Genomic DNA, 16626 nt, shown 5'->3' on the forward strand with positions numbered 1-16626 from the left:
AAGAAGCTGATGGTTCCACAACATGATGGAAAAGGAAAGTTCAGAGGTTCCACCAAAACGACGGGACAAAACCTTTAATCAAACGGATTATGAAGAGAAGCAGATCAGGGATTTTGATGCGTTTCTTCGAAGCGTTTGATCTGCCAAAAACATTTTGAGCAGCAAACTGGGCTGAGGATGAGACTTTCAGAAGGTGTAAAACTCTGCTCTCCAGGAAAGTTGTGAAGGATGTTGCTGAAACGGGGTGAAGCTGATTCATTTTCCAGAGAATCTAAAAATGAAAGTGTAGAATTATTACTACTGTTACTCCTATTATCAAACGTACTCAAACTAACCTTTTAGAAATATAACAGCTGGGCAAAAATAAAAACTACTAATCGCATTAATCATATGAGTTTGAGTGCAATCAATTAATGAATTAAAAAGTAGAGTATAGTTACTTTTATTGGAAATGTAAATGAACGAGCCAAACAGCTTTTCTGTCAGAGTTGAACCTCAGAGTCTTCGAGGTTTTCTGAAGGCTCAAGAAAAAATACTGAATGAATTTTTGTACAACTAATATATTTTTTAAATATTTTTTATTCAGTGAGTAATAAACATGACACTAGTAATAATTTTTAGATCAGAGGTGTTCACACTTTTTCATCATGTGAGCTTCTTACAAAATGACCAAGTCAAAATGATCTTCCTAATACAAAGTCAAACAAACTGCACTGAAACACTCTGTGCCCCTTTTCTGGACCCTCCCCCACAGTTTGAGAACCTCTTCTTTAAGAGAACTTCCTCTGGCACTTTACACAAAACTGTGGAAAAAGTGAAGGAAGATTTTTAAACCTGTTTTTTAAAGTTCCAAACTGGAGTTTCATTCTTTTCTGGTTTTGCAGTGATATTTACCAGCCTCTGCACGTTTACCAAACCAAACGCACATCGTGACAAACACAGATGCATTTGTCACTTTTGTTAGACAAACTTCAGCCAAATGTGGCAGTAGGTCTGTTCTGTAGATCCGCTCTATGCTGTAGACCTGCTTTGTGCCAACACTGGAACACAAATTTAGACTGGTTTTTGCTTCACGTTTGGTCTTGCTCTTCTAATCAGCCGCACTGTGGGAGGGGCTTGTGTTGGCTGTACGCAGGAAGGAGCGAGAGCGTGAAAAGGCGAGGGGCGGCGTGCTGACGTGAGGCAGGTGGACAGGTAGGATGTTTAGGAAGTTGAACCTGCCCTGTGATGCACGCTGGTACACGAGGGCACACGCTGTCGCAGACGAGCCGTGCATAGGGAGCGTGTGTGTTTGTGATGCGCCGTAGAGTCTCCGCGGGTTTCAAATGAGCGCACAGGCTGCACTGAGACGCCCCACACGCTCCTGCACCCGCTACAAGTTTATTACCAACAGCAGCGGCCGGAATGAAATATGATCACACTTGTTGAGTGTCAGACCTCGAGTGAGAGACAAGACCGAGTCCAAACACGAGTCAGAGACGAGACACGGCGATCTACCCACACGACCTTGGCGATCGACTGGTAGATCACGATCGACGTATTGAGCACCACTGGTCTAGATTATTGTTTTAAACTTGGACTGATATTTCTTGGGAAACAAACTTAATATAATGGAATAGAAATGGACAAATCACAGTTTTTCTTCCAGTGATAAACTGGGTAAATCAGTGACTCCCCCTGCAGCACTGAACTAAAACACCTGCAGCACTGAACTAAACAAACACCTGCAACACTGAACTAAACCAACACCTGCAGGGTCTTCGGCGGCTGGAACGAAGTTTGAGATTGACATTTGTCTGAGCCAATCAGATTTCACTGAGTTATGGGCGGGATCATATCACCAAATCTTCCGGGTCTTCGCGAATCCCCTGTAATAGTGTTATGTAAGCGAGACCACACGACGAAAACTGCACTGGACACCTCTGTTTGGACGGAGAAGAACGAGAAAGACCCGTGAACCGGAGCTCGCAGAGACTCGGACATGTTGCATTTCACATGGTCAGAAGAAAGTGAAAAAACTGTAAAGAAAAGATGTCAAACTTAAAGATACGCTTGTGGTGGACTTTTTCAAAATAAAAGCCAGTGAGAAACAGACGTTTACAATTTAAAAAAATTAATAAATACCGGCGTTAAAATAATTGTTGGTGATAATGAATTAATTAGTTAAAGCAAAATTAATGCGTTAACGTGCCCGGCCCTAAGAAATATATCTAGAAAATAAAAGCTGCTACGTTACAGTTGGTTTTCTTGAACGTCGTTGACTCTCGTGGTGTTTGTTTGTGTCGTGTTTTGCAGGTTTGGAGAGGGACAAATTCGACAACAAAACCGTGTCGTTTGAGGAACACATCAAGTTCGAGCACAACATGTGGCACTACCTGTACTTCCTGGTCCTGGTGCGGGTCAAAGATCCCACAGAGTACACGGGCCCCGAGAGCTACGTGGCTCAGATGATCGCGGTGAGTCGAGTTTTTATTTACGTCTTGTTTTGTTGACATTTAAAGGTTTTATATTACGTAAAATTGACTGGTATAAAAGTCACTTTGACCATGTTAGAAGAGTTTCTCACATTTACTCACCTGAAGTTTTATTTGGAGTGATTCATGTTTGAGGAATCTTGAATTGCTTATTTTCATGACGCCTTTTTGTCAGTCTTCACCAGTACATGTCCACTGTGACGTACACACTTCTCCAGTTTGATGTTCTTCATGGGTGATACTCGTAGGATTGGGCAACGTTGGTCTAAATGTGAAAAAACATTTTTGCTCTAGTGTGATGTGCAGCAGGAGGGGGGCTCACAGCCCGGTTTAGTCCAGGTTTAGTCCAGGTTTAGTCCAGGTTTAGTCCTGGTTTAGTCCTGGTTTGCTCCTGGTTTAGACCTGGTTTAGTCCTGGTTTAGTCCAGGTTTAGTCCAGGTTTAGTCCAGGTTTAGTCCTGATTTAGACCTGATTTAGACCTGGTTTAGTCCTGGTTTGCTCCAGGTTTACTCCTGGTTTAGTCCTGGTTTAGTCAGGTTTAGTCCATCCGTTGCTCTTGTCATGATGTTTACGACGGCGTCAGTCCTCATTGGACACCACGTGTGTGAAGTTGCTCCATCAAACACAAACCTACAAAAAAACTATTTAAATCGTTTGCGCTGCAAATTTTTGTTTGTGCTGCTTTAGTTTTGGAAATATTAATGATTCTTACAGGTCAAATTGTGGTCAACCAGCCCCCAGGAAGCTTCAAAATGCTCTAAAACGACACAAAATGGAGTCACTTGTTTGTGCTGCAAAAAGTTTTGTTTGTGCAAGTACAGTTCTTAGCTATTAGCTGTTTTCGGCCGATGACCCCCTTAAAAAAAACAAAAAATGCAAAAAAAATTTGCAAACTATTACATAAATTCTTTGCTTTGTTTGTGCTGTTTGGTGCTGTTAATATTTTACTTTTTGCGTTCATATTTTTCAAGTTACTATTTACCGCTGATTATGTTAAGTCATTTCTGGCCGAGAATGACATTTTGCAGCACAAACGAAGCTTCCGGACCGGTTCTGTTCATTGTTTTTATGGACAGAATTTCTAGGTGCAGTCAGGGGCCGGAGGGGGTCCGGTTCGGGGACCACAGGATTTCATCTCTGCTGTTTGCGGACGATGTTGTCCTGTTGGCTTCATCGAACCAGGACCTGCAATGTGCACTGGGGCGGTTTGCAGCCGAGTGTGAAGCGGCTGGGATGAAGATCAGCTCCTCCAAATCCAAGGCCATGGTTCTCGACCGGAAAAAGGTGTCTTGCCCTCTCCGGGTGGGTGGAGAGGCCTTGCCCCAAGTGGAGGAGTTCAAGTATCTCGGGGTCTTGTTCACGAGTGAGGGGAGGATGGAACGTGAGATTGACAGGCGGATCGGTGCAGCTTCGGCAGTGATGCGGTCGCTGTATCGGACCGTTGTGGTGAAGAGGAGCTGAGCCGAAAGGTGAAGCTCTCGATTTACCGGTCAGTCTTCGTTCCTACTCTCACCTATGGTCATGAGCTCTGGGTAGTGACTGAAAGGACGAGATCGCGGATACAAGCGTCACAAATGAGTTTCCTCCGCAGGGTGGCTGGGCGTCTCCCTTAGAGATAGAGTGAGGAGCTCAGTCACACGGGAGGAGCTCGGAGTAGAGCCGCTGCTCCTCCACGTCGAGAGGAGCCAGTTGAGGCTCGGGCATCTTTTCCGGATGCCTCCTGGACGCCTCCCTCGGGAGGTGTTCTGGGCATGTCCCACTGGGAGGAGGCCCCGGGGAAGACCCAGGACACGCTGGAGGGACTATGTTTCTCGGCTGGCCTGGGAACACCTTGGGGTCCCCCCAGAAGAGCTGGAGGACGTGTGTGTGGAAAGGGAGGTCTGGGAGTCCCTGCTTAGACTGCTGCCTCCGCGACCCGGCTCCGGATAAGCGGAAGAAAATGGAATGGAATGGAACGAAGCTTCCTTGGGACGGACTGACCTCGATTTGACCTATAAAAGAATTGATAATATCTCCAAAACTACAACAGAAACGAAAACGAAACTTTTTGCAGCAGTAGGTTTGTAGGTTGTAGGTTTGTGTTTGATTTGGGTCCGACTCGGGTGACACAGTGATCAGTTTTCTAACGTGGAAATCATGGCACTTGTTTCTTTTCTGAAGTCGTTTTAGGATCATTATTGTGATTCAAAACGTCTAAATGAGAGCAGAAAGGTCCACAGGTGTTAGAGATTCTAACTCCAGAGCACAGACAAGCACGGCGACTCTGATTTAATATGAACCCACTGAGTCGATTAAATTGTGAAAACCATTCGTAACGTTCCGCTCACTATTCTGACGACGTGTGAACCAACAAATACCCTCGTTGAAAATCCTAATTTGTGCAGTGTTGGCACGCCGGAGCCCGCAGAATACAGATGACGCTGAGACTGGCTGCGGTCTCGTCTTTCTTCCTCAGACTGGCACAGCGGTGAGCCTCTCTCCAGCCCGCGGCTCTGTGCCAGGCATGCCAATGTGTCCTCCGCTCGCTGCCGGGGGGAGGGAGGGAGGGGGAGAGAGAGAGAGAGAGAGAGAGAGAGAGAGAGAGAGAGAGAGAGAGAGAGAGAGAGAGAGAGAGAGAGAGAGAGAGAGAGAGAGAGAGAGACAGAGAGAGAGAGAGAGAGACAGAGAGAGAGAGAGAGAGAGAGAGAGAGAGAGAGAGAGAGAGAGAGAGAGAGAGACAGAGAGAGAGAGAGAGAGAGAGAGAGAGAGAGAGAGAGAGAGAGACAGAGAGAGAGAGAGAGAGAGAGAGAGAGAGACAGAGAGAGAGAGAGAGAGAGAGAGAGAGAGAGAGAGAGAGAGAGAGAGAGAGACAGAGAGAGAGAGAGAGAGAGAGAGAGAGAGAGAGAGAGAGAGAGAGAGAGAGAGAGAGAGAGAGAGAGAGAGAGAGAGCTGTGCTGATGCCGGCTTCATTTCACAGACTTTCCTCCCTGCTGGGCGCTGTTCGGCTAAATAGTAATTAAACTGGCTCAGGCTTTATCATCTATCATCCATCCATCCATCTATCTATCTATCTATCTATCTATCTATCATCCATCTATCTATCTATCATCCATCTATTTATCTATCTATCATCCATCTATCTATCTATCTATCTATCTATCTATCTATCTATCATCTATCATACATCTATCTATCTATCTATCTATCTATCTATCTATCTATCTATCTATCTATCTATCTATCTATCTATCTATCTATCTATCATCTATCTATCTATCTATCTATCTATCTATCTATCTATCTATCTATCTATCTATCTATCATCTATCTATCTATCTATCTATCTATCATCTATCTATCATCTATCATACATCTATCTATCTATCATCTATCTATCTATCTATCTATCTATCTATCTATCTATCTATCTATCTATCTATCTATCTATCTATCTATCATCTATCTATCTATCTATCTATCTATCTATCTATCTATCTATCTATCTATCTATCTATCTATCATCTATCTATCATCTATCTATCTATCTATCTATCATCTATCTATCATATCTATCTATCATCTATCTATCATCTATCTATCTATCTATCTATCTATCTATCTATCTATCATCTATCTATCATCTATCTATCTATCTATCTATCTATCTATCTATCATATCTATCTATCTATCATATCTATCTATCTATCTATCTATCTATCTATCTATCTATCTATCATCTATCTATCTATCTATCTATCATCCATCTATCTATCTATCTATCTATCTATCTATCTATCTATCTATCTATCATCTATCATCTCTATCATCTATCTATCTATCTATCTATCTATCTATCATCTATCTATCTATCTATCTATCATCTATCTATCTATCTATCTATCTATCTATCATCTATCTATCTATCTATCTATCTATCTATCTATCATCTATCTATCTATCTATCTATCATATCTATCTATCTATCTATCTATCTATCTATCTATCTATCTATCTATCTATCTATCTATCTATCTATCTATCTATCTATCTATCTATCATCTATCTATCTATCTATCTATCTATCTATCTATCTATCTATCTATCTATCTATCTATCTATCTATCTATCTATCTATCTATCATCTATCATCTATCTATCTATCTATCATCTATCATACATCTATCATACATCTATCTATCTATTTATCTATCTATCATCCATCTATCTATCATCCATCTATCAGTCTATCTATCTATCTATCTATCATCCATCTATCTATCAGTCTATCTATCATCTATCTATTATCTATCATCTATCATCCATCTATCATACATCTATCTATCTATCTATCTATCTATCTATCATCCATCTATCTATCTATCTATCTATCTATCTATCTATCTATCTATCTATCTATCTATCTATCTATCTATCTATCTATCTATCTATCTATCTATCTATCAATCAAATATCTATCATCCATCTATCTATCATCCATCTATCATCCATCTATCTATCTATCTATCTATCATCATCAATTATCTATCATCCATCTATCTATCTATCTATCTATCTATCATCCATCTATCATCCATCTATCTATCTATTTATCTATCTATCATACATCTATCAGTCTATCTATCTATCTATCTATCTATCATCTATCTATTATCTATCATCCATCTATCTATTTATTAATTTAAATATTTATTTATTTATTATTTTTATATTTTATATATTTTATAATTTATTCATTTTTATTAATTTATTATTTTTTTAATTGCATTTAATTAATTTTTTATTTATTTATTTTATTTATTTGTTTTTTATTATTTATATATATTTTTTAATTTTTTATTTATGTTTTTTTTACTGTATTTTATTTTATTTTTTTAAAGTTTATTTTATTTATTTTTATTAATTAATTTTATTTTATTTTGTATTATTTATTTATTTTTATTTATTATTTTTTTAATTGTATTTAATTTATTTATTTTTTATGAATTTATTTATTTATTATTATTATTATTATTCTTTTATAATTTTATTTTATTTTTTTTTTATTGCAGAAAACATAGCAACAAGACAAAACATCAGAGGTATATACAGTATAAAGTGCAGATGGACTTGCTGTTGCACATAAACACACACACATACATACGTCTTTTTTTTTTTGTTGTTCTTACAATACAGGGGTGGTTTGCAATTTATTATACAGGAGAGCAGAAAGAATTAAACCAAAACTAAACAAAAAAATACAAAATAATGTCACAAATTAAATAAAGCTCATCAGTTTAGGAGTTGTGATCAAGACATACGGGGAGGGTGATATTGTTATAAATCCGTGTATCATTCGTTCATTTGTTTTTAAATATAAAACCAAAAATAAGAAAACAAAAAAACAACAGTTTTCTTTTTGTCTCCAAAACCAAAATGAAAAAACAGATAATGATTTGTTTTTTCAGTTTTCGATTTTGTGTTTAAATGAAAAATGGAAAAAATGGATAACGGACGTTTCCCGTTTCCGTGACTTCAGTGACTGTGATGCCGAACTGAACCAGGACTGATCCAGGTCCGGGACCAGACTGAGACTGAGACCAGACCGGGACTGAGATCAAGACCAGACCGGGACTGAGACCGGGACTGAGACCGGGACTGAGACCGGAGGCTCAGAGCCCACGGCAGGGCCAGAGCTCGAAGCTGAGACTCGGACCCCACGAAGGCTCAGAGTCAAAGCTCGGAGTCCGCCCTGGTCCCGGTCTGGTCCCGGTCTGGTCCCGGTCTGGTCCCGGTCTGGTCTCCCAGACCTGGACCAGTCCTGGTTCAGTCCGTATGCGGTGCAAAAGTCCGACATCGTAGTCACGGGAGTCACCTGAACGGGAAACAGCTGTTATCCATTTTTTTCCATTTTTCATTTAAACATAAAATCAAAAACTGAAAAAACTAATCTTTATCAGTTTTTTCATTTTGGGTTTGGAGACAAATAATGAAGAAAATAGTTGTTTTTTTGTTTACTTGTTTTTGGTTTTACTTTGAAAACCTTCTTATAGATAGTGTGATATGTTTTAACTGCTTTTTTTGTTTTGGACCTGTTTTATTGTTTGAAAATATTGCTGGATTTCAAACATTTGGTTTTGTGTATTTGGTACTTTGCCAGAAATAATAAGTCTGAATGAGGAATCTGAGATCTTTGGGGACGCAGGGGCTGGTGAAGGTGAAGGCTCTATTTATTATCCGCGCCGGCCGGACTCGACTCTTAACGCAAACGCGGAGTTACACGGCGAGCGGGATGTAAGGGGACTAAAGGTGGTGTGCGTCGGGTTAATGGAGTCAAACGAAGCCTCGCAGCACAACGCCGCGTTTCGTGATTAACAGGCGGCCATGACGGGCATAAGAATGGACCCATTAAAACGACACATTTGCATAACGGACGGGGCGGCGGGCGGCGGATTAATATGCGCCGGCAGGGCTCGGAGCAGGTGGCGCCCGCGATGCCAGGTACGGACTAATGAAGGCAGGAATTTGTAAGATGAGGCTCTGATGCGGCAGGTGGGGGGTTAACACGGGCCCACACCAGAACATGTCAAAGAAATACTCGGAATTAGAACAGATTAACTCCATTTACACCGAAGCGACGCGTTTTCTGCCGTTAATTGTTAAAACTCGTCTAATTTCAAGACACTAGAGCCTTTAGTCCAGCTCCCAGGCTCATTTGTTTGACTCTGATCGGCCCGTTTAAGCTCATTTTGAATCACAAAATAAACATATTTTATCATTTTATTTCATCCATGGACTAAAATTGCGTTGCTTTTATTTTAGACGTGTTTTTTTAATGACATTTTTTGTTCGGCGGCTTCACTTTTTCATTGCTTAATCAGAACATAAACTCGTCCCAGTCTGAGCAGCTCGGCAAAACAATTATATTTACTGCATTTTATAAAGAAATTTCATTAATATTCTGCAGAATTGAGTTAAACATTTTGGCCTCCACAATATTTTCTGTTTCTCCTGTGGCCCCAAGGAAAAAATAAATAAAATAAAAATTGCCCACCCCTGATTTATTTTATTTCATTTCATTAATTTTGTTTTATTTATTTGTTTGAGATACAACAAAATTAAAAAACAATAAAAAAAATAGTGATATGTACATGAACATATTTAGGACTCACGTGGTTCACTTTTTTTCTTTTTTTTTACATTACATTACACACATATGTACAAAAATGTTTGTACGTACAAAACGGCACAATTGTCAGCACTGAGTTTATCGTTTAAGATCGTACAAAAGAAACTGTAATGAGAATGAAACAAAAATTTAAGGATTTTTAAATTTAACCCATGGAACTAGTATTTTAAACTCAGTTCAGGTGGTAAACAAAATGCTGAAGCTCCAGATTTCAAATATTATTGTAAGATTGTTTTATGTATTTTAACTCGACTTACAGAATCACATTTTTTGTCTGTAATTTTCTGACTTAAAGGTTTCGTAAGTTAAGTTCGTAAGTTTGTTTTTTTCACCAGTAGATGGCAGATCTGAAACATGTTACCTCCTCAATTCACCTGACGACTCCTCTCACCTGGCTCCACCTCTTACCTGACGACTCCTCTCACCTGGCTCCACCTCTTACCTGGCCCCTCCCCTTTCCTCACCTGACTCCTCCCCTCACCTAACCCTGCCCCTCACTTGGCCCCTCCTCTCACCTGACCTTTTCCTTCACCTTGCACCTCCCCTCACCTGGCTCCTCCTCTCACCTGGCCCCTCCCTTAACTCCTTCTCTCACCTGACTCCTCCTCACTCCTCTTCTCACCTGGTTCCTCCTCTCACCTGACTCCTCCCCTCACCTAGATCCTCCTCTCCTTACCTGGCTCCACCTCTCACCTGGCTCCTCCTCACCTGACGCCTCCTCTCACCTGGCACCTCCTCTCACCTGACCCCTCCTCTCACCTGACTCTCACCTGACCCCTCCTCTCCTCCTCCTCTCACCTGACTCCTCTTTCTTCACCTGACTCCTCCTCTCACTGACTCCTCCTCTCACTGACTGACCCTCCTCTCACCTGACCCCTCCTCTCACCCTGACTCCCTCTCACCTGACTCTCTCTCACCTGACCTCCTCTCACACTCTCCTCCTCTCACCTGACGCCTCCTCTCTCTCACGACTCCCTCCTCTCACCTGACCCTCCTCTCTCTCTCCTCACCTGACTCCTCTCTCACCTGACCCTCCTCTCCTGACTCCTCTCACCTGACTCCTCTCTCACCTGACTCCTCCTGACTCCTCCTCACCTGACCCTCCTCTCACCTGACTCCTCTCACCTGACTCTCTCTCACCTGACCCCTCCTCCTCCTCACCTGACTCCTCTCCCTCTCACCTGACCCTCCTCTCACCTGACCCTCTCTCACCTGACTCCTCTCACACCTGACCCCTCCTCTCACCTGACCCCTCCTCTTTCACCTGACTCCTCCTCTCACCTGACGCCTCCTCTCACCTGACTCCTCCTCTCACCTGACTCCTCTCTCTCCTCACCTGACCCTCCTCTCACCTGACTCCTCCTCTCACCTGACTCCTCCTCTCACCTGACTCCTCCTCTCACCTGACCCTCCTCTCACCTGACTCCTCCTCTCACCTGACTCCTCCTCTCACCTGACTCCTCCTCTCACCTGACTCCTCTCTCTGACTCCTCTCACCTCCTCTCACTTGACTCTCCTCCCTCACCTAGACTCCTCCTCTCCTCACCTGGCTCGTCCTCTCACCTCTCTCCTCTCACCTGGCTCCTCCTCTCACCTGACCCTCCTCTCACCTGACGCCTCCTCTCACCTGACCCCTCCTCTCACCTGACCCCTCTCTCACTCTGACCTCCTCTCACCTGACCCCCCTCTCACCTGACTCCTCCTCTCACCTGACCCCTCCTCTCACCTGACCCCTCCTCTTTCATCACCTGACTCCTCTCTCACCTGACCCCTCCTCTCACCTGACGCCTCCTCTCACCTGACCCCTCCTCTTTCATCACCTGACGCCTCCTCTCACCTGACTCCTCCTCTCACCTGACCCCTCCTCTCACCTGACTCCTCCTCTCACCTGACTCCTCCCCTCACCTGGCCCCTCCTCTCACCTGCCCCCTCCTCTCACCTTACCCCTCCTCTCACCTGTCCTCTCTGTCAGTACAAACAGAAGAAAACCACGCAGCAGTACCGTAGCGCCTCTAGTGGAGACACGTGAGAACACACCAGGACCACATCAGCCGGTTTAATCAAATATTAGGACTTTAACTTTAATTCATTCTGACATCAGCTGTTCTAAAAGTGTCTCCCTCACAGAGCTGGAAAATCAGAAAATCTGCCCTTTTCTCACTCGGCTCCACTTGGTTAGAATAATTTGCAAAGAGATTTTAAATTTGGATCTTGAGTGTCACTCGATGAGTTCAAGAAAATTGTAAAAAGTTCAGTGACCGAGGCTTGTGTGATTTTCTTGAGAGATTTGCAGTTTTATAATGTAATATTTGGTGATTTTTGTGTATTTTTCATAGACCGTTTGTATAAATAGACAAAACAAAACCCAACAGCTGCCACGTTACAAACAGGAAGTGAGCATGGGTGTTTTTTTGGCTCCATCGACTCGTTTTCTATTGAAATTGATCGCTTTCTCTGTAAATGCTGCTGTTAGGTTCCTCATTTTGGTCATAAATATTCGTATGAACCCTGCTCAACGTGATCCTGGAGTTTTAATTTCACAATTTTTGTTCGTAAATTCAAGATATGAACATTATCGGATCGTATCACCGTATCGGAAACGACGTGTCTGGACGCAAATCGTTTCCGATACGGTGATTCGTTTCAGTGTAAACGTAGCCCAAATCTAAAAAACTAGATATTACACTGAGAAGGTTTTGATACTGAAAGTCAAACAAAGCACCACAGAGTAAATAACGAGATTAAGTGAGAAAGAAAGCGTCTGATCGATCGTTATTAATGTTCATATCTTGATTTATGAACAAAATAGACAAAGCGAAACCCACCAGTTGCCACATTACAAACAGGAAGTGAGCATGGGTGTTTTTTTTCAGCTCCATCGACTCGCTTTCTATTGAAATTGATCGCTTTCTCTGTAACTGCTGCTGTCAGGTTCCTCATTTTGGTCTTAAATATTCGTATGAACCCTGCTCAACATGATCCTGGAGTTTTAATTTCACTATTTTGTTCATAAATCAAGATATGAACATTAATAACGGATCGATCAGACGCTTTCTTTCTCACTTAATCTCTTTAGTTACTCTGTGGTGCTTTGTTTGACTTTCAGTATCAAAATTTTATCAGTGTAATATCTAGTTTTTTAGACTTGGGCTACGTTTACACTGAAACGAATCACCGTATCGGAAACGATTTGCGTCCAGACACGTCGTTTCTGTGTCCGTAATCCGTCCCCATCCACACAACTTGGAGCACATTTGTTTACGTTTTACAGAAAAGAAACTTAAAACCACATGACTCATTTGCATAAACTAATCGCTCATAAAAACAGTTCTTTCCTTGTGTCACTGATGTGGTTCAGTTTCTGTCGGACTAAAGGACACAGTGACTCAGTGGAATATGAGTGTTCTCTCTGTGACAGAGGGGTGTTCTGCTGATGGTGAGTCTGTTCTGTGTTTCTGTCGTGTTGTTGGTTCATGTGAAACTTTTCAGAGATTATACGTGTGCAGGTCGTACACACAGACACACGTTTATATGAATGGACACATATTCTGGCCTCTTAGTGTTTTGTCGGTGAATGACTTGGCGGTGACAGACCTACATCAGAGTATCAGTGTTTTCAGGCGTCCACACGGTGCCGGATCAGATCTGTACCAACATGAATTCGTGGGAGCTGGAGGCACCAGATCTGGAGCCGTTTTCCATCGGATTAGTGTGAACGAACACTGCATCCACAACCAACACCACTCAGATACAAACTTGTGTGGACGGGGCCTTGATCACTTAAGGTTCTTTCACGCCGACAGCAGTTGTGTCACCAAACGTTCCACTTAAACCAGAAGCTTGTAGTTGTGTTGGTTTTCGTTGGTGTGAAAGCTTCAGTCGTGCTCGGATCTGCGCTAAATCAAACGGACCGAGACGTCAAAAAAAGAGGTGTTCTCGAGCCGCTCGACTCTGTACGAAATGCCAAACTCTGGCGCAGTCCCTCTGGTGAGAACGTGAACTCAGGTCCAAACCAAATTCCAAATGCACCATGAATTATGAAAGCCTCATTCCGAATTGAGCGAGTCAAACCTCACCATCTCCTACCGTCCCGAGCTGAGCACCCGCCCTGGTTAAGGGATGTGACGGGGCCGAGGTTTGCGAGTTCGAGCTCCTTTGGCATTGGGGAGCTGGAGCTTGGGGGGGATAGGGACTGGCCCAGACTCTGTGGGAAGGAAGGTCACCGGGCGAGATGGTGCATCTCTTCCTCGCTTCTGAAAGGTCTGGTGTTCGGGAGTGATTTTGCGTCCCCAAGCCACGTGCAGTTGAACTCGGTGTGCACAGGAGTCTTGGATAAACGTCAGTCGGACCAGTTTTGGTTGTTTTGCCGGTGTGTAAGGACCAAACTGGAGTCTGTGATACAGAAGAACTATTTTATTGCCTGGTGTCTAATAAATAATCGAAGTGTAGCAGAGTGAATATTACGAAAGCCGAGAGGGTCACAACAAACGCAAACGCCGCAACAAATACAAATGCGACGACACAACAAAAAGCCACAACGGAAATGACCGCGAAATGCACCGCGGCCACAACAGCCACTCTATTTTCCACAACGACGGACCGATCAAGCGGCAAGTGAAGAAGAAAAACTACAACGTGAAACGAATAATGATAAAAAAAAATTACTTTTTATTAACGTTTCCAACTTCTCCGTTCCTTTACTTTTCACGTTGTGGCTTTTTAATGTGTTGTGGCATTTGCGTTTGTGTTGTGGCGTTTGTATTTGTTGCGGCGTTTGCTTTAAAATACAGTCCCGCGGTCATTTCCGTTGCGGCTTTTTAACGTGTTGCGACTTTTTAATATATTGAGGCTTTTTGACGTGTTGCGGCTTTTTAATGTGTTGCGGCTTTTTTATGTGTTGCAGATTTTTAATGTGTTGCGGCTTTTTGACGTGTTGCGTGTCTTTTTAATGTATTGTGGCTTTTTAATGTGTTGCGACTTTTTAATGTATTGAGGCTTTTTGATGTGTTGTGGCTTTTTAATGTATTGCGTCTTTTTAATGTGTTGCGGCTTTTTTAATGTATGTTGAGGCTTTTTAATGTGTTGCGGCTTTTTAATGTGTTGCGGCTTTTTGGCGTGTTGTGGCTTTTTGGCGTGTTGTGGCTTTTTGACGTGTTGTGGCTTTTTAATGTATTGCGTCTTTTTAATGTGTTGCGTCTTTTTGACGTGTTGCGGCTTTTTAATGTGTTGAGGCTTTTTGATGTGTTGAGGCCTTTTGACCTGTTGTGGCTTTTTAATGTGTTGCGGCTTTTTGATGTGTTGAGGCTTTTTTACATGTTGTGGCTTTTTAAGGTGTTGCGGCTTTTTGAGGTGTTGCGGCTTTTTAATGTGTCGTGGCTTTTTAATGTGTTGTGGCTTTTACGTTTGTGTTGTGGCGTTTGCATTAAAATAGAATCCTGCGGCCATTTCCGTTGTGGCTTTTTTTTGGGGATTTTTTTGTGGCTTTTTGTCGTGTCGTCGCGTTCGTATTTGTCGCGGCGTTTGCGTTTGTCGCGGCCCCTCTCGGCTTCCGTAGAAAAGGCCCCGGGGAGCGTCTCTGATCCACACGCACATGCACACACACGCTCTCTGTTCTGCGGCACATTTGAACTTTGACCTCTGCGACGTCGGAGGAGGGAGGGAGGGCAGAGGAGATCACATGTTGGCCGTGTGTGTGTGCGTCTGTGTAGTGTGTGTGTGTGCGTCTGTGTAGTGTGCGTGTGTGCGCGCGCTTGTGTACATGTGTGAAGTGTCAGTGTGTGTGCGTTTGTGTGACAGAGAGGACAGAGCGACACGTGGACGCCGGGCTGATCTATTAGCGGCCACTTGAGACTCGAGGTTATGTAACAGCTCAGAGACACACAGTCGCACACAAACGCACACAAACACACACACGAACACACACACGAACACACACTCTCACACACACCAACACGAGCGGCCACATGTACGGCAGGTCCGACAGGTAACTCTGCACCTGTCCCTTTTGTCCTTTGGAAGCTCACGGTCGTCGAGTTTCAGCCGAGGTTTCCCAGAGACTCGTCAGACAAAACCCGACGCTCGATCTTCTCACGTTCAAACATCGATTTAGAAAACTGATCCAGAGCTTTTTTCCATCTTAAATATAATGATTTTAACTCTTAAATAAGTAGAAAACACACACCAGAGTTCTAACATATGGAAGATAATTTGTTCCATCAGATTTTGAATTTTAAATATCGTAGAATTTCTCGCTTTGAATATTTTAGCTCTGAAAATATGTTTGAATTATTTATTTTTTTTTTTATTTTAGTTGCTGAAATAGTTTACTTTTTTAATATGTTTCAAATTTAAAATAAAAATGTCACTTTTTAAATATTCAGAGTGGATATTTTGATGCCCTCGAGTTCAACGGTCAAGTTTCAGAGTGAAATTTGCAGTGAAAAAAGTTTGAAGCAAAGATCCAAGACGCGGAGACAAAAGCATCTGCGTCGAATCTGAGCGCTTGAAAATATTTGTTCTGAATATTTAAAAGGTGATTTTTTTATTTTATTTTTATTTTTTTTTTACTTTGAGTTTTTGAACACTTTTAAAATGTATTCTTAAAATTTCATCAACTTTCATTCAGGATAAAAACTAAATTAATAATTCAAACATGTTTTTTACAGAGTTGAAATATTTAAAGCGGGAAATTGAGCGATGTTTAAAATTCTAAATTTGACGGAACAAATGATCTTCCGTACAAATGCGAGGAGCAGCAGATTTATACAAAACCACTGATTTTATATATTTATATTTTATTTATATATCCCAGTTTTATACAAGAAATGTCCCAGTGTCTCTATTTTTGTCCAATTTGATCTAAACCAGAACTAAACCAGGATTAAACTAGCACTAAACCAGGTCTAAAGTAGGTCTAAACCAGGATTAAACCAGGATTAAACCAGGACTACATCAGGTCTAAACCAGGACTAAACCAGGACTAAAGT

General features: G+C 42.1%; 1 protein-coding gene across 1 annotated transcript in view; it reads left to right on the plus strand.

The window, feature by feature from the left end:
* The window catches only part of itpr2 (inositol 1,4,5-trisphosphate receptor, type 2), a 246649-nt gene that overhangs the window by 204132 nt on the left and 25891 nt on the right, over window positions 1-16626 (plus strand). Inside the window, 1 exon segment of the mRNA XM_055155239.1 lies at window positions 2296-2456. Within this exon segment, the coding sequence (XP_055011214.1) occupies window positions 2296-2456 (161 nt within the window).

This window comes from Boleophthalmus pectinirostris, unplaced genomic scaffold (assembly GCF_026225935.1).
Source record: "Boleophthalmus pectinirostris isolate CB_2022bp ecotype Guang Dong unplaced genomic scaffold, ASM2622593v1 HiC_scaffold_2, whole genome shotgun sequence".
In the NCBI taxonomy this organism is placed as follows: Eukaryota; Metazoa; Chordata; class Actinopteri; order Gobiiformes; family Gobiidae; genus Boleophthalmus; species Boleophthalmus pectinirostris.